The sequence below is a fragment of the Nyctereutes procyonoides genome, unplaced genomic scaffold (assembly GCF_905146905.1).
Source record: "Nyctereutes procyonoides isolate TBG_1078 unplaced genomic scaffold, NYPRO_anot_genome, whole genome shotgun sequence".
Taxonomy (NCBI): domain Eukaryota; kingdom Metazoa; phylum Chordata; class Mammalia; order Carnivora; family Canidae; genus Nyctereutes; species Nyctereutes procyonoides.
In genome coordinates, this window is record NW_026575041.1 from 1459522 (window position 1) to 1477108 (window position 17587).

The 17587-nt window shown below is 42.7% G+C and overlaps 1 protein-coding gene across 2 annotated transcripts in view; it reads right to left on the bottom strand.

The window, feature by feature from the left end:
* CLPB (ClpB family mitochondrial disaggregase) overlaps positions 1-17587 on the bottom strand; it is a 146432-nt gene that overhangs the window by 89653 nt on the left and 39192 nt on the right. For both annotated transcript variants that reach the window (XM_055320580.1, XM_055320581.1), the window contains exon 4: positions 5842-5945. In XM_055320580.1, coding sequence (XP_055176555.1) covers positions 5842-5945 — 104 coding nt within the window. The remainder of the gene's footprint in view (positions 1-5841; positions 5946-17587) is intronic.

The window sequence follows — 17587 nt, forward strand, 5'->3', positions numbered from 1 at the left end:
CAATGACCCAAGGCAAGAATTCCCTGTTCAGAATCCCTGATGGGCAAACATCCAGCCTCTGTCAATGCCCCTTGAGTGATGAATTGCTCAGTATCTCCAAGGCAGCTTTACAGGGAGTCAAAACCCACCTCAGTAGAGAAATTCTTCATCAGGTATCGCTATCCTTCACACTCTGCTTTACTGATCTCCAGTCATTCTAACAACACTGTAAGATGGCTGTTGTTATTCCTATGTTGCAGAAGAGAAAACAGAAATTCTAGAACCTTAAGCATTTTGCTCAAGATCACACAGCTAGTAAGTTACAGAACTTCGATGAATAGAGCTTAGATAGCTGTCTGGCACTGTCTCTTCTTTCTCCACAACAACATTATGCTTCTGAAGATGCCACTTTTCAGGGCTGAAGAGAATGGACAGAACAGTCAGGCCAACATGGTTTCTATGCCAAACACTCCTGCATCACTTGCACCAGCAGACCTGCCCTCTGCCTAGAAACACCAACCCTGACAAGGATGGGAAATATTGTAATGTGCCCGACTAAGCAGGCTTCTTGCTAAGGAACAATGGCCATATGTAAAACAGAAGGGTTTCACTAGAAATGGGGCAGCTGATGACAAAATCTCAGAAAGGAGGTCACAGTAGTTTCCTTCCTTCCTAGACCATGCCTGTTCTGAGCAGAAGAGATAAAGAGCCTCTCTGAGAGAAAACAAAGCAACTTCTCTGATACCTTTGGTAACCTTGTTTGGATCCTCTTTTCCTCTTTACACCTTAGATGCTATACCTGAGTAAGGAGCTTTTCCCCTCACCTCTTACCTTCACTTTTTTCCCTGACAACTTTAGTCACATGCACTACAGTCACTACCAAGCAAATGCTGGTGACTCCTAAATCCCTATCTCCTGCCAGACTTCTCCTTTGAACTTCAACCCACACATCCACTGTTCACCCAAATCAGAAATCTGGATGTCACCATGGGTGCCTCCTTTTCCATCAACTTCCACATTCTGCTAAGAACTCAACCTCTTAGTAATTTTTTTTAATGTCTACTTTCTCCATTCCCAAAGATCACTTTTACAAATCTGCAGAAATTATAAGTGCACTTTGGGGGAGAGGAGCATAGCTTCCTAGCCAATTCTCAAAGAGGTCCATCATCCCCTAAAGGTCAAGAGCCATTGCTAATCTCTCCCCTCCAATTCATCCCCACTCTGTCAGAATGATCCATATAAAATGCAAATGTAAACCAAGCATCCCCTTGCTTAAAATCCTTTAATGACCTTCAGAAAACAGTGTGAGCACCCTAGAACTGTCCTACAATGTTCTTCTCCTGTGGAACCCTGCCTCCCTTTCTAGTCTCATTTTTTGCTATTCTCCTCAGCACTATGGCAGATGAGTCCACTGGCTGTCATCCACCCACTTCATGTCTCTGCAGGTGATGCTCCTTTTACCTGGAAGATCCACCCCTCTTAGTCTGCCTGGCACACTCTCACTCATCCTAAAGACCCAATTCAAAGTCACTTACACTATGACACTTCCTAGACAGCAGACTGCCCTTAGGTAGAGCTCATCACTGCCTATGTCAGTGCTATCTACATTTTTTGTACATCTACCTTTGAATTCATCACTCTGTACTGTGATGCCTGTGCATAGGTCTGTCTTCTCACTTGGAACACTGTTAGGGGGCTAGACCATGTATATTCATTTCTACATTCCCAGCATCTGGCAAAGTGCCGGACACTCAGTAAATGCATGCTGCATTATAAAGAAATAAAACTAATAAGCAATTACAACTATAGATCACTTTACGATTCACACATCATATATTTTATCTCTTGATGTTCACAATACTGATAAGGTAGAAAAGGGATATATTACTGGGGTTTATAGGGAGGTCCTGCCAAGGTCACAAACTACAACTCACCACCTCCTTTCAGTACTGAGCACAGTACAAGGCCCACAGAAATATCTATTTTAAATTTAGTATATTTGGGGATCCCTGGGTGGCGCAGTGGTTTGGCGCCTGCCTTTGGCCCAGGGCGCGATCCTGGAGACCGGGGATCGAATCCCACATCGGGCTCCCTGCATGGAGCCTGCTTCTCCCTCTGCCTGGGTCTCTGCCCCTCTCTCTCTGTGTGTGACCATCATAAATAAATAAAGAAAAAAAATATTTAAAAAAAAATAAAATAAATTTAGTATATTTGATGGACCTAGCACAGATTCTGTTCCAGTAGTGAAGGACTGTCCAATGGAGCCTGTGACTTTCCTCTGAATTTGCCTAAACACACTCTTGTTCTTTTCTATCTTCCTCACACATCCTGTAAGTCAGGTAGCCTCCTGTGAAAAAGTCCATCCAATCCAAAGGAAAGAGAACCACAAGATTCTTTTGTTTCTGTATACTTCACCAATGAGAATGACTCAGAGTGAGATATAGTAGGCAATAAATAGTGGTTGAATGGATGAAAGAATGAGGCATCTTTACATTTAAAAAAAGAAAAATCTGGTTAAGAAGGAGTAAAGGCTTGGTAAGGAGAGAGGAGAGCCCTGGGATGATCCTAAAGGACTATCACTTTTCTGGGCCGTGAGCACATGAACTTGGGAGGGTAGAGCACATTCAAACTGATATGCCAGGGAAAACTGGATAAGCTGCTGGAGACTGTGGCCGGCAACGTAGTCTGGAATTTAACAAACAGTAACAACAAAAAGATGCAGAGATAGGTACATCCTGCAAGCTGCAGAAGAGTGAGTTCATCAGTGATTCTGAAGAGAATCTAGAATGTATTTTTTTTAATGGTTCTTAAGCACTTCGATAGTTATTAAGTATCAGTATGGGCTCCCTAAGGACAAGACCAGACCATGCCAGAATAACTTAGTATCTTTTGGGGAAACAGTTATTGGGCAAAAAAAACTAAACTATGACAAATGCTAAACACATTATTATTTTATCAAGAAACCTAAGAAAATCTCTTAAAAGTCTGTGGACAACATGAGAAATGGAAGCTAGAAAAAAATGAGGTTTGGTGGATACAGTTGTGTACGTTGAGTAACGCTTCAAAACTGTCATGAGGATCCCTGGGTGGCGCAGCGGTTTAGCACCTGCCTTTGGCCCAGGGCGCGATCCTGGAGACCCGGGATCAAATCCCACATCGGGCTCCCGGTGTATGGAGCCTGCTTCTCCCTCTGCCTATGTCTCTGCCTCCCTCTCTCTCTCTCTCTCTCTCTCTCTCTCTCTCTCTCTCTGTGTGTGTGTGTGTGTGTGACTATCATAAATAAATTAAAAAATTAAAAAAATTAAAAAAAAAACTGTCATGATTACATGCTCCAAGGCTCTGTACTAAATTCAGTCCTTATAAACATTTAAACCAAAGTCTAGCACTGATGGCAGGGATTTTGCCTAACTCACCAATCCCTAGAACAGTGCCTGCTAGATAGGAATGTTATCAGTAAATAAAAGAATTCAAAGAAAGCCTACTCACTAAATCTATAGATCATACAAAATAAGAAGAGACATTTGATATTTTTATCTTTATGTCATAAGGAATATAATAGCCTTTTTCAATATTTTTGTTGTCTATCTACCTACCTATCCATCTAGAATGTAGGCTGGCTAGTGTTAGATTTTAAAAAAAGTTCCAAGGAAGCTGACAAAAAGGAAAGGAAAGGAAAGGAAAGGAAAGGAAAGGAAAGGAAAGGAAAGGAAAGGAAAGGAAAGGAAAGGAAAGGAAAGGAAAGGAAAGGAAAGGAAAGGAGAAAGAAAAAAGAAAATATCAATAATAGGATTTGCAAATATAGCCTGTGGGCCAAATCCAGCCTGCTGCCTATTTTTGTAAATAAAGTTTTATTAGTTCGTGCATATTTGTTTGTATGTTGTCTATAGCTGCATCTGCACTATAATGATCAAGCTGAGTAGTCACAACTCAGACCAACTGGCCCACAAAGCTTAAAAGTCACTCTACAGCTTTTTCCAGAAAAAGTTTGCTGACTACAGATCCAGAATGTTAAATATGAGCATCAATCTGGAGAGAACAAAGATATAAAACTTGAATGCAAGGGGTTGGGACTGGTACAACAGCAAAGATTGGCCTACACAGCTACACAGCAGAGATTCTGTGAAATCAAAAATAATGACTAAGCCCTACTGGGGGATCCTGAGAGCAAATGACAAGGCACTCAAATAATCCCCTCCCTTCCATCTGACTCTGCCCTCTCAGCAAACACTCCTCTTTGCTTTTTGGTGAGAGCACCTGGACAGAAGACAGAGGCAGTAATGCTGTGTTTGAGTGGCAAGGACAGCCCACAAGATGAGTCTCCACATAACAGGCAGCAAATATAGAGCAAATTTGGTACTGTTGAAATTCTCCTCTGAAACATAAAGTGAACATAATTTCTCCAGCTCAGTGGGGAATCCAAGGAGGTGTAGGTCATGGCCCACACATGGAACTGTCAGCTGAGGAGGAGAGGAAAGACATATGGGCAGACGAGAGTTCAAATAACCATATAAAAGGCCAAGATTTAGAGAACATTCAAAAGAGCAGCTGAGGGCAAGTTGCAATTATTGCCAAGGACAGGAAAGGCTGTGTGGAGGATCTAGCCACAGCAGTGGAGCATGACAGAAAGAGCAGGTTTAGAGAGGTAGAGAGGCAGGGGGAGGGCAACGCCACACTTCACCTGGGCAGCAATGTTCTGATGCTCTTGACATTGCTCTCATGCTGCTGATCTGAGAAACCTCAATGGGATAGCAGTGACACCTCTGCTCTGGGCTACCACAGCTATGTTAGCCTAACTGACAGCTCTGAGGACTGAGCACACTGCTCACCTCATTGGACCTCCCTCCAGTCAATGTTCTGACCCTCAGGCAGTCTGCACGGCGGTCTGTCCTCCTGGCATCATTGCCAACCCTAAAGCAGTACTTCTCAGCTGCCTTATGGGTGGAAACAAGGGTAACTCAGCCTCTCTGAGTGACACAGTATAATGGACAGGCGGGGGGCAGGGGGGGAGGCACTGTGAACAAGCAAAAGCTCAAAAGTGAAATAAATATTCATTGCTGTTTGTAGCCAAAGCAACCTATCCCCTTCTAGACCTTACTTCTGAAGAACCACTCACCAGAAATAACAAAGACTGACTTGCCTAACTACCCTCCAACAGACATGTGACCAAACCCTGAAATAGGTGCACACCACCTCTTTCTTATGAAGTCCAAACAACCCACATAAACACCCTCGGGAAGCACTGATGACCACACCATTTTATCTGCACAAGACATCAAGGCACAGAGAAGGTCCACTATCCATCCTGGGTCATAATGGTAAATTGAGGGGCCAGTTTCAGAGACAGGATTACATTTTGCATATAGAAGGGGTGGGGGAAACAGTATTCAGAGTAGTAGTGAGGGACTTCAGAGGCAGAGGAAACCAACCAGTGAGGCTGCTTTCTAGTTCTAGGAGAGGGATGGGACAGGGTAAGTCTGCAGGAAGTAGAAGAGGAACAAAGCCACATTCCATGCAGTTGCCTTAATTATTTTATGGAAACCTGCTCCATTATCCACTCAGCTGAGGCTCTATGACCTGAGGCAATTTCAGGGGAACACCAAGTGAAAGGTATCCCCCACTCCCTACTCTGGTCATGAAGTCAGGCCTCGATCTTATTCTCTAAGACTTTTGGAGGGACATAAATTACAGAGCCAAAGGGACTGTGAAGGGCATCTATTACAAGCCTTCTGGGTTATCCATGAGTTCTGAGAGGATAAGGAACTTGCAGGCTCTCTGAGTTATTGGTAGAGGTGGCACAGAGCAAGGCTGCCTGGAAACCGAAGGGAGGAGAGTGCTCAGAACAGCAGGGGAGTCGATGCTTACCTTCCAAAGAATGGATTCCCTGCTCCTTCGCAGTCTTATAAACACTGCTGAAATCATCCCCAAGGTTTGGGTCAGCACCAGCAGCAAGCAGGATCCGTACTACGCTATAAGAAATCAGAAAGACAAAAGTGTCAAAAGTTGGGAGGGCCTAGGAAGTAGAAACTCAGATTCTGAAGCATGTTTGGGGATTGGAAATGCTTCTGCTCATGTGAGTTGTATAGGGGAAAGAACATAAGCTCTGTCAGTGTAGAAGACAAGGAAAGCTCTGAAACTCACTAGTTGAGAGGCTCTGGTCAAGTTATTTAACACCTCTCTAAGGCTAAGTTTCCACATACAAAATACAAAGTATTTATTCAACAATTACTTATCAAATGCTTACTGTGTTGTAGTCACTGTTCTAGGTGCTAGGATCTGCGTCCTCATGGAGCGTACAGTCTTCTGGCAAGGACAGCAATTCAGCATAAATTATAGCAATGTGTGGTAAAGGTCATGATGAAATAAGTACCATATACAGTAAGAAACCAAGGGAGGGGATCAAGAAAGGCCTCCCACATGACGTGGTATTTAAGGAATTTAAGACTTGAAGGATACATAGCCAGACCTGGATGGTGAGGTGGGAGGACTCAATGAGTTCACAAATCCTAGAGGCTTCACCTGAAGAAAGCAGAGTTGGAACAGAGACTGTAAGGGGAAAAACTGTGGGGGAGGAGCTAGGCCACTGAAAGGCTTAAAGTGACTTGACAACATATGCTTTTCCTCCCCACTTCAAAATATACAGACCTTGAGAAATGTGTATCATATTGAAATATTAAATTAAACAATGAAAATCTTCCTTTACATCTCTCTCCTTAATCTAAATTCCAAGAGTACTATTTACAGTTCCAAACCTTTGCGACTCAAAGAATCACTCCAGTGGCTATGTGAAAATGGATCAGAGGGCGTAGGACTAGAGGCAGGAGCCACTACAGATTTGTTGTGAGGTTAAATTAGGTAAATTTGTAAAGCACCGAACATAGTGTGCTTGACCCAGGAAGTGCTCCATATATATGTTCACTTCTCTTTTATTATGGCATGTTCGTAATGCTTTCCTTTTTTCCTTTAAAAAAAAAAAAACTCTGTTCACTATTAACAAATTCAGAAACTATAATTAAAAAGAAGAAATATTTTTAGGATATATGCCATCCTTCCAGTTTTTTCAATGTATGTATATTTTTATTCACCAAAATAAGATCATACATAAATTCTCTCTAAACACACACACACATTTTCACTTTTTTTTTTAAAGCTTTTATTTATTTGAAAGAGAGAGCTAACACATACGACCACAAGCATGTGAGTGGGGAGAGGAGCAAAGGGTGAGGGAGAAGGAAAGTGAGAGAATCTCAAGCAGACTCCAAACCGAGAGTGATGTGGGGCTGGATCTCATGACCCTGAGGATCATGACCTGAGCAAAAACCAAGAGTCAGACGCTTAACCGACTGAGCTACTCAGGAGCCCCAAAATTTCCATGTTTTTTTTTTTTTTTAAGATTTTATCCATTTATTCACAGAGACAGAGAGAGAGAGAGAGAGAGAGAGAGAGAGAGAGATTGGGGGGCAGAGACACAGGCAGAGGGAGAAGCAGGCTCCATGCAGGGAGCCTGATGTGGGACTAGATCCCAGGTCTCCAGGATCATGCTCTGGGCCAAAGGCGGTGCTAAACCGCTGAGCCACCCGGGCTGCCCTAATTTCCACGTTTTAAATATTTGTCTACCACATCATTTTTAATGGCTATACAGTATTCTACCACTGTATGCTTTATTTAATCAATATCCTATTGTAAAACATTAGATTATTTTACATAGTTCAATAACACATGTCTGATTATTTCCTTTGGCTAAATTTCTAGGAGATGAAGTTCTAGGTCAAAAGTATAAGTCTTTTTTTTTTTTTTTTGAGATTTTTATTTATTTGAGACAGAGAGACAAGTAATGGGGAGGAGCAGAAGTAGAGGGTGAAGCAGACTCCCAGCTAAGCAGGAAGCCAGATGAGGGGCTTGATCCCAAGATCCCGAGATCATGACCTGAGCTGAAGGCAGACACTAAACTGACTGAGCCATCCAGGTGTCCCAAAGTGTAAGCTTTTTTAAATGTTTTATTTTTCTTTTTTAAGATTTTATTTATTCACAAGAGACACACTGAGAGAGGCAGAGACACAGGCAGAGACACAGGCAGAGGGAGAAGCATGCTCCATGCAGGGAGCCCGATGTGGGACTTGATCCCGGGACTCCAAGATCACGTCCTGGGCCAAAGGCAGGTGCTAAACCGCTGTACCACCCAGGGATCCCCTAAAGGTTTTAATAAATATTATCAAACTGAATTTCAGAAAGATTGTACCTTTTTTTTGTTTTGTTTTTTACTAGCAAAGGAAGAAGGATGAGAGTAATTGTTATCTCTTTCTTTCACCAAAATAGGGTGTTTATTATTTTTTTTAATCATATGTCAGTCTGGTAAACAGAAATGGAATCACACTGCCGTTTTTGACTTGCGTTTCTTGGAATGCTAATAAGGCTGAACTTAAAAATATCTATGTTTAGTAGTCAGTAGGGTTTCTTTTTTCATAAATGATAGTTGACGATCTTTATTTTCATAAATAATGTTTTGACCATTTTTCTCTTATTATGTTAATATTTTGCTTACTGGACTTCAGAAGTGTTAATGCTTTTGAAGGCGTAATGGTAAGCATTTCAAAAATTACTCTATCGTAACTATTAAAAAGTCAAACTATAGTTTTAAAATGTTTTTCTTTTCTTTGTTAGTTTTTCAAAATCTATAATCAGCAGTGTTGATGGTTTTCCCTGTACCAACTGGCTGGAATTTCATTATCTTCCAATAGGCACAGAACCTGGCTCAATTATTTGCTGAATGGAGGACGAATTTTACATGTACACAGACACACAGTCCTCACTGGCAAGTCAAAGAACCAGAATCCATCTCCCACGTAGCTGAGGTTCTCCTACAACTGATCTAACAGGGTCAGGTTGGGTCTCAGGTGTCTATTCACCTTACCTAAAAAGATCTTAAGAAATACCCTTCACAGGTAATCTATCCAGGATATGGTTATAATCCTAAAGAGAAATTAGAAGGATTTCTAAGCAGCTAAAATCCTTATCTAAAAAAAAAAAAATTAAAAAATTAAAAAAAATCCATATCTAAAACTCAGATATTGAATTCACAGCAGAGTCTGTCAGGTTCTCACCTGGAGATGTATGTGCTCTTAGTTTACACACGATTGGGATAAGACTGGCATCAGTCTTCCTGTTTCCTGGTAGACTAAAAGCCAAGGGGGTACAAAAAGGTTATTATAGATAGGCAAACCAACTGAAGGTAGTGAGAAAAAATATCTGCAAGAGAGGTAATATGGTATAGAGGTTAAGAACACTGGCTTTAAAATCTGGGACAATCTGAGCATCAACATGAATAATGACAGTAATGGATTATAACCTATTGAGTGAAAAAGATTCCATAATTCCATATTGAAAATAAGTAAATGGCATGAAAGGAAAGCTCTTCCTTACTGTAGAATGACAACTAATAAACGTAGAAGGAACAATTAAATTAGAACATCATTTTGCAATCTCATAATTATCGCGGATAATAACATTTGGCTCATATGGCTGTGTTAATGCATGAAAAGTGCTTAGAACGCCATCTGACACATAATAAGTGCTCAACAAATGCTGGTTATTATTATTACTATGTTCCTGACCCTATGGTTAGTCTGTAGGGAAGTCAAGAGAAATGAGAATCAAGACACTGAAACTGAGAAAACAGCATGATATCTTATAACAGGCACAGAGAGATCTGGGTTCAAATCAAAACTCTATCATTTACTGTCTGTGATCCTGGACAAATTACTATACATTTGACACCTATTCCCTTACCAGAATAATGGAGATAATAATGCCCCCCTCACAGGTTTTAAGTATGTAAAACTCAGTAGTGCATGGCACGTAGAAGGAGCTCCACAAATATGAGCTCTCTTCTCTTTGTCCGTATAATGTTCATGATAATAATATGAATCTGGACTGAAGTAGGCACCAGATATATACCTGACTGCCCCTCTCCCCAGAACTCACACTGGCACAGCTCTGTTAAGGCAGCACAGCTATATTCTGCACAAGGTGGCTTGTTTTAAAATCCAAATGAGAAAGGTTTGTAGATCTAAACTCAAAGGGACATAATTTGGTTAATCCTCAACTGCTGTATCCAATCACTATTCAATCACAACCCCTCCCATGGCAGGCTGTCCCTCCAGGCAGCTACTGTCACTAACTGTGCTACCTGGGCCTCTCCAGGTTCGTGAGTATTGATTCCATCTGTCCAATTTGCAGGCTGCAAGACGTGTCCAAGCAACCAAGTATGCTGCCCTTGGCCCTGGAGGGCAGACAGTGGTCTGGTAGGATGGAGAGAAGACAGTGACGAGGCTCGGCCCTCGGACTGCTAACCCAATCAAAGGGAACGGGCAATTCACTTCACAAACTTGGGAGGCCAAAGAGGGTAAGCAACCAAGCTAGTGACTCATTCTGTAACCTCAGACAAGATTTCCTTCACTTTTAATAAAACTCAAAGGCAGCAGCCCCACTGAGGGGGTATAGCTAGGACTAAAGGAACTATGGCTGCTTAGTGGCCAAGAGTGGCACCAAACACCTTGCCAGATGGCTAGGAGGCTTTCTGTCCAACAGCCATTATTTACAATGCATCTAATCCAGACCTTCATGGGGGATCAGGCCCTTGGAGAAGCCAGCCCAGATCAGGCTAGAGGGCTTAACATGACTATGCTTAGCTTTGGTGATCAAAGCTAGCTTCGATGACCGAAAGAACTTCCTGGACCTGTGGGCTACAGCATGGCAAAAATAGGGTAGGAGACTAGTCAGGTTAGACAAAGCTAAAGCAAAGCTGGTAAGAACAGGCTTAGCAGTTGGCCATGTCCAGCAAGTATTAAGAAGTTCAGAGTTAATTGGGACGCTTAGGTGGCTCAGTGGTTGAGCGTTTGCCTTTGGCTCAGGATGTGATCCTGGAGCCCCAGGATCGAGTCCCACATTGGGCTTCCCGCATGGAGCCTGCTTCTCCCTCTGCCTGTGTCTCTGCCTCTCTCTGTGTGTCTCTAATGAATAAATAAATAAAATCTTAAAAAAAAAAAGTTTAGAGTCAAAACAGAACCGAGGGCCAGAGGCTAGGTAAAGCACAGATATGAGACAGAGTCAAAAGCCAGGTCAAATGTTAAGGACTAGAGGCTAAAGAAGAACACTAGGTCACAAACCAAGTAGGTATGCAGAAACCAAGGAATATACAGGTATCAGAGATCAAGGAAAGGAAAAAGCAGAAACCAGGAGCAGCAGTGAGACTTTGGAAATGAAGTAATTTCTGTCTCTTGGATTCTTTTTACTGAAGCAGAAATAAATCCCCAGGTTCAGAACTGTATTTGGAAGAAAGTGACTAACATAGGGAGATGGTAAGTTGGATCGCCCATCTGGCTAACAAGGGGAGTACAAGGTCAGGTGTAAAAAGAGAATCTGATGGCACAAAGGGAAATAGACACTGCTATTTGAGGTGATCTACCAAAGGATAAATGCAGCCTCCCCTTGTTCTGATGCTGGCATGCTGGTTGTCACCATTTTGTAGGTTTGGGGTTAGGTATTACTGACTTAAATTTGGGTAGCTGGTACCAAACAGGCTATAGTGTATGGGCTAGGCCTTCATGGTCTTAACAGCTAGATTACAGGGGGCAGAGTATATCATTCCATGCACTTATGTTTTCTACCACAGGGAACATTTCTCCTCAGAGGATCTATGCTGACTATTCCACAGATTCTCCCTGGGCAAAGACTTAAGAGTATCAGCAATTCTCTGAGCCAGCTCAGGATTTGGTCTCTGGTGGCCTGTGGAAAGAAAACCAGTGCCACTATTAGCCTCAAGACTAGAGATAATCTCCAGACTCTATTTCCCTAATTTGGAGATTCACAGGATGTGTACAGCCCAGGAGGATTGGGGGGTCTGTCTTTTAACGATTTGGCTCTAGCAGCAGTATGTGCGTTCCTGAGTGTGCATCAGAATCTGTTCTGTTCTTCTCTCCACCCACGTGAGCTGACTCACCAAAAAGACTGGGCCTTGTGAATACTATAGGTGAAGGTTGTACGGGTGAGCTCCCATCCTAGGCTGAGAACCAGTTCTCAGTTCTGCCTTGTTTCTACTGCCTGCTAGTATAAATACCTATTTTCTCATGGGTACAGAGTGTGGCTAAATGGGAGGAAGTCGTCTAATAAGAGCTAACATTTGTTTATACTTCCTCCATGCCACATGTTTTCAACACTTCATATTTATTAACATATTTGATCTTTACAACAACCCTATGAGGCAGGTTATGCATTAAGAAAACTGAGGCACTGAGGAGTTAAGTAGCTTGCCTAAGGTTATCACTAGCTGTAAGGAGTTCAAACCAGGGCAGTGTGGCTACAAAGTCCATGTCCTTAGCCCTCTGCTATACTGCCCCTCACTTACTTATACTGACTCCCAGACAGCTAACAAACCTTGGGAGCACTTTGCCTCAAGTCAGGTTTTAGCAGCAAAGCTGGGATCAGAAAGCTCAACAGAAAAATGGGGCAAGGATATGCAGTCAATTCCCAGATGAAGAAACAAACAAAAAAGATTAAGTAAATGAAGAGATCTTCAAGCTCCTCTGTTATTAGAAAAATGTGAATTAAAACAATGAGATATCCCTTTAAATTCAACATATTGGCAAAAGTTAGAAAGCTGAAAAATGCCAAATGTTGGAGCGAGCATGGGGTTCTGGGACCATTCATGCACTGTGAGGACAGTCTGTGCAGCCATTCTAGGAGCCAATCTTGTAATATACTTTATCAAATTAAAGTACCTTACCCTATGACCCAGCACTTCTGAATATATACATCCCAGAGCAATTCTTACAGAGATCCATAAAGTGCAACATGGAAGATGTTCATCCCAGCATTCTGTGACAGTGGGAAGTTGCAGGCAATCAAGCATCTGCCACTGGAGAACAGGTAAGTTAAATGTGGAAGGGACATGCTATGAAATATGATACAGCAGTTAGAAGCAACAGGTTGGATAGACATGCAATAACACTGACATGATTTTTTAAAAGGGCTGATTGATTCCCTAGCCCCTTCTATTAATCATTAACTGAACTTGACCATGTGTTCTAAAAGTTCATTCCTTCAGGAAGACTTTCAATTGCAGAACTTCTAATTCTTATGACAATCTAGTGGGTCTTATGGACTGAAGGATTAAGGACCCAAGTGAAAACAATGAAGTCTCTGAAGTACACCAAAGGCCATCAAATATGCCATTCCTTCTGCTGGGAGTGTCCTCCTCTACTTCAATTGGTTAGTGCTCATCATGGTCAGGGCTCTTCAGTGACAAGGTCACCAACTCACCTTAGTCTTCTCTGATCCCCAGCCTGGGTCCATGCCCTTCCTATTTACCTACCCAGAATGTAGTACTCACCCGCATGGGTAGGTGACCCTTATCATAGTGTACCATGATCACCTATTTACTTTTATTTGCCTTTCCTGCTAAACCATGAGGCAAGGGCCATCTCTTGACTTTCATTCCCAGCTCCTGGGTCTAAGTGGTCAGTAGATGCTTTCTGAATGAGTGAATAAATGAAGGATGAATAAATAAAATTATTTTATTTGGTGGGAAGTGGAGGACAATGGTAGATGCAACAGTCTCAGCCCTGCCCAGACAACTCCCACTTGAGGGTACAAACTAGGCTGAATGAGATTCAGTTGTGGAAAACTTTTACCTTCAAACTCTCCTGAGCACTAGGCCTTTCCTGCCTTCCACCACACAGTTCCCAGACAAAGCTGAGGAAATGAATAGGAGGGTGGTCCTGAAATGGCAGCTCCTGGGACTCATGGAACTCCCTTTGGAGCCACGGCCCCCATGAGGTGCATTTTAATTTGCTGATCAGGCTGTAATTAGATTAGAGGTGGGAGCACATGTAGGAAGGTTGGCTCACACTGACCTTGATGAGCTCCTGCTTTCAGGACAGTGGGGTGTCACAATGCACAGGAGGCCAGTTACATCGATCGACGTTAAGGCTTTCTGCTCTTAGTGGCCGGAGGGGCTTGGGGTTGTCACATTGTTTAGGAAAAAGCGAGGAAACCTGTGGTGTGGGCCGAGGCCTATGCTGGGCCAGGCGCGTGTCAGACGGCTGGCGAGCAGCTGGAGTTGGTGAAGCAAGAAGGGCAGTGATCCCAGCTCCAGGTCATCCCCACACAATGTTGAGCTTCAGGAGAAGCTCCTCCAACTCCTCCTCCCCTCTACCCCCCACATCCAAAGCCTAGGGTCACTGTGATGAGTGTCACGGGTCCCAAGGAGAAGACAAAGAGTTGACCTATTCTCAACCCAGCGCACACCTCGATGAAGGGAGGAAGCAAAGAGGTCACAGTTCAGGAGGTTTGCTGGAAAGTCAAATGAGCTGTGGCTCATTCAGTCTACTGGCTGGTCTCTGGGCTGGTCAGGAAAGCAGGGTGGCCTGACCAAAGGCACCGGCATGTATTAAATCTAAAGGTTCTGTGGCATGGGGGCATGAACCAGGAGTGGAGAGGGTGGAGAGGGCAGTTTTGTTTTTTTTTTAAAGCCAGCTTCCTTAGGAAATAAACTAAAGGACTGTCAGGAGGCAAAGTAGAAATGTGCCACAGTTTTCTCAAAAGAGGATAATAATCATTTGTTTACTTCCCTCAAAAGGTAGATATACTAATCACAATATAGTAGCCACAGTGTGCTAAGCACTGTACATTCACTATTTCAAATCCATATACCACTTGCAATGAGGTACTAGTCCCATTTTATAAATGAATAAACTGAGGCTCAGCAAGGTAACATGAGTTGCCCAAGTATACACATTAAGCATTGGAACCAAGATTCAAACCCAGGTCTGTGTGGAGCCAAACCTGGTACACATATCCCTAAACCACACTGGTCCTTACTTATGCAACCATCATCTATTAGTCTGCCTTACTATCCCATAATTCCTGAACCTCTACTATGTACCAGGGATAGTGACATTCTCAGATGGTAAAGTAAGTTAGATCATAGAAGCTAGCTGGGTTAAGAGGGAGTCTCATTCAGATGGACAAGGGTCAGAATCAATGGTGGACCTAGACAATGTGAGATCATTTGGGGCAAGGCTCAAGGAAGACATGGCACATTAAGGAGAGGGCCAATGGAAACAAGGTCACCCATCACAGGGTTTCCCAGGTGATCTCGATTTCACATCCTCAGCTTAGTTCTAAATATAATCCATATCTTTCGTGTCTTTCAATCTGTACTCAATAAGACATGGTTGCTGAACCTATAAGCCAATGTGGTCAAGTCCTGGTTGTTAGGGATTTCACTACAGTATGGGCCTCGACTAGGTTCTCTCTAGGCAAATGATCTATCAAAGCATGCTGGGGCTGCTATATTTCCTAAACTCTGGATGAAAATAACAAGAAAACAAAAAATACTAATAACACCAGCAGATACCTATCAAGTACTTAATTATGCACTAGGCATCATACTGAACAATTTTATGTGCATTTTAATATTCATAACCACCCTATGCTGAGGTAGGTGCTGTTATTATTCACATTTTGCAGATGAGGAAACAGAGCTACTAAGAGGTAAAGGAAGGTTTTAAACTCAGGCAGTCTCCTTCCAGAGCCCTTATTCCTCACCACTAAGTCACACACAATTAGAGTATGTACTTCCCAAAGCAGAGGCTGTGCCTGACCAGATATCTGTTCCTCACACATAAGGCCCAGTAAATATTTGTTTAATCAGTTAACTTCTGGGGCCTTAACACTGCACGTGCTGATGCACACACTGAGTTTGTAGTCAGCTCTTGGGCTTTATTTGCTACTATTGCTAAGTTACATCTTCCTCACTCTTGATTTTACAGTTGGCTTTTGTTTTTAATTATATACTTAAACTCATTCCTATTAATGTTTATCACCACAGATTTAACCATTGTCCTAGCCCACTGGGTTCTTTTATCAAGATCTCTGATTCTTTTACCCAACATATTCCCTCTCTTTTTAAACTTCATTTAATCTGCCAATTGGGTTGGCATTTATCCATGATCTCAATGGAATCAGTGATGTAATGACTGAATAGGACAGGGCCCGTGGCTCAACACTAGAGTTTGCTTTCCAGTCTCTAATCATATATACACAACATATGAAACAGGTCATTCACCATTTGAACTATTCTCCACAACATACTTTAGTCATGTGGGTATCATGAGATACAGACAAATACCCTACTGAAACCCAGATAACCTACTATGTTGCCGTATATTACCGTATACTCCTGATCCACTAGCCTGCAACTCTATTTAAATTAGCAGCTCACCTCTTTCCACCACCTTGGAGCCAATGGAGGCCTGCTGGGAAAAGGACTCCTGAAACAACAAATATGTCTGAAAGGCTGTGGTCTAAGGCCATTTTTGCTGACTATAAGTGAGGTCTCTGGAACCAGAGGGAGCGCACAGCTCTTCTTAAGATTGAAAGGGTTTACGCTTGAGATGAAACTGAATTCTATTTAGGTAAGGGATGTGCTTAGATGGACAAAGCAAAGAACAACACAGTGACTCCTGGTGGCACACTGAACCAAACCTGAGCAATCTAGGGAAAAGTAACTCGTGTTCATGGAACTAGTGGCATGGTTCATGTCAAAATCTGAAGCAATCTTCCTGCTAAAGCCTTTGGCCACAGAATTCATGTGATGCTGTACCCCTTAAGGATTTAAACTTACTGAGAAATAAATAAAGGTGTAGATTTGTTCTCTTATAAAAATAAACAAAAAATAAGCAAGCAAGCAGCTTATGGCACAATGTGGATCTGATGTCTTTAAAAGAGGTCTGGGAGTGAACCATATCACAGTCCCTAGAAGTGGAACATCCTTCCCCAGGCAGCTGAATTGGATGAACACTGGATGCTCTTCTGGTCCCAAACGATACTCTCCATGAGAACCCTGAACACAGAACCCCAGGACTCGATATAGTGCTAGAGAAAGGGAGTTACCCTGAGATTGTTATGTTAGGCAAATGAGCTGGCATTGCTTTCCAGGGAGCACTGTCTTGGGTTTCCTGAGGTCAAGGCATGCATCTGCCAAACTAGAATCGGTGCATGCTGGAATTGGAATATCATTACTATGAAACAGGATTATCTTGAGCAACGATTCCAAATGGGATTAGAAATGACTCTGTTACTCAGACATAATCGGCCACAGCAGCAGTGGGAGAAACAGCAAACCCGGCACACTTTTCTGGGGGCATGATGCTGGCATTCCGGGCACCTGGCCAGCATCCTCACCCACCCTTCCTTGCTGGGAAATACTGAACACTGTCCAGCATCAGGCAGGTGGCCACCCGGGACAAGAGCCAGTCCCACATAAAAGTGCCCTGCTCTGGGGTCTCATGTTCTTAAGCCCAGCTTCTTAGAAGAAAAGGAATGGAAAAAGAAACTCCAAAGGCCTTCTGCTTCTGAGCTACCTAAAGGTGCTGGTATGAGACAAGTAATAACCCACATTCAAAATAAGCTTGCCTGCAGACTATTAACTAATTTTCTCCTGGAGTGACCCACAATCAGCAGTAATAATAACAACTAAGGCACTACCACCACTACTACTATACTAGTAACTAAAGTAGTCAACCCTTATTGAGTGCTTACTATATGGCAG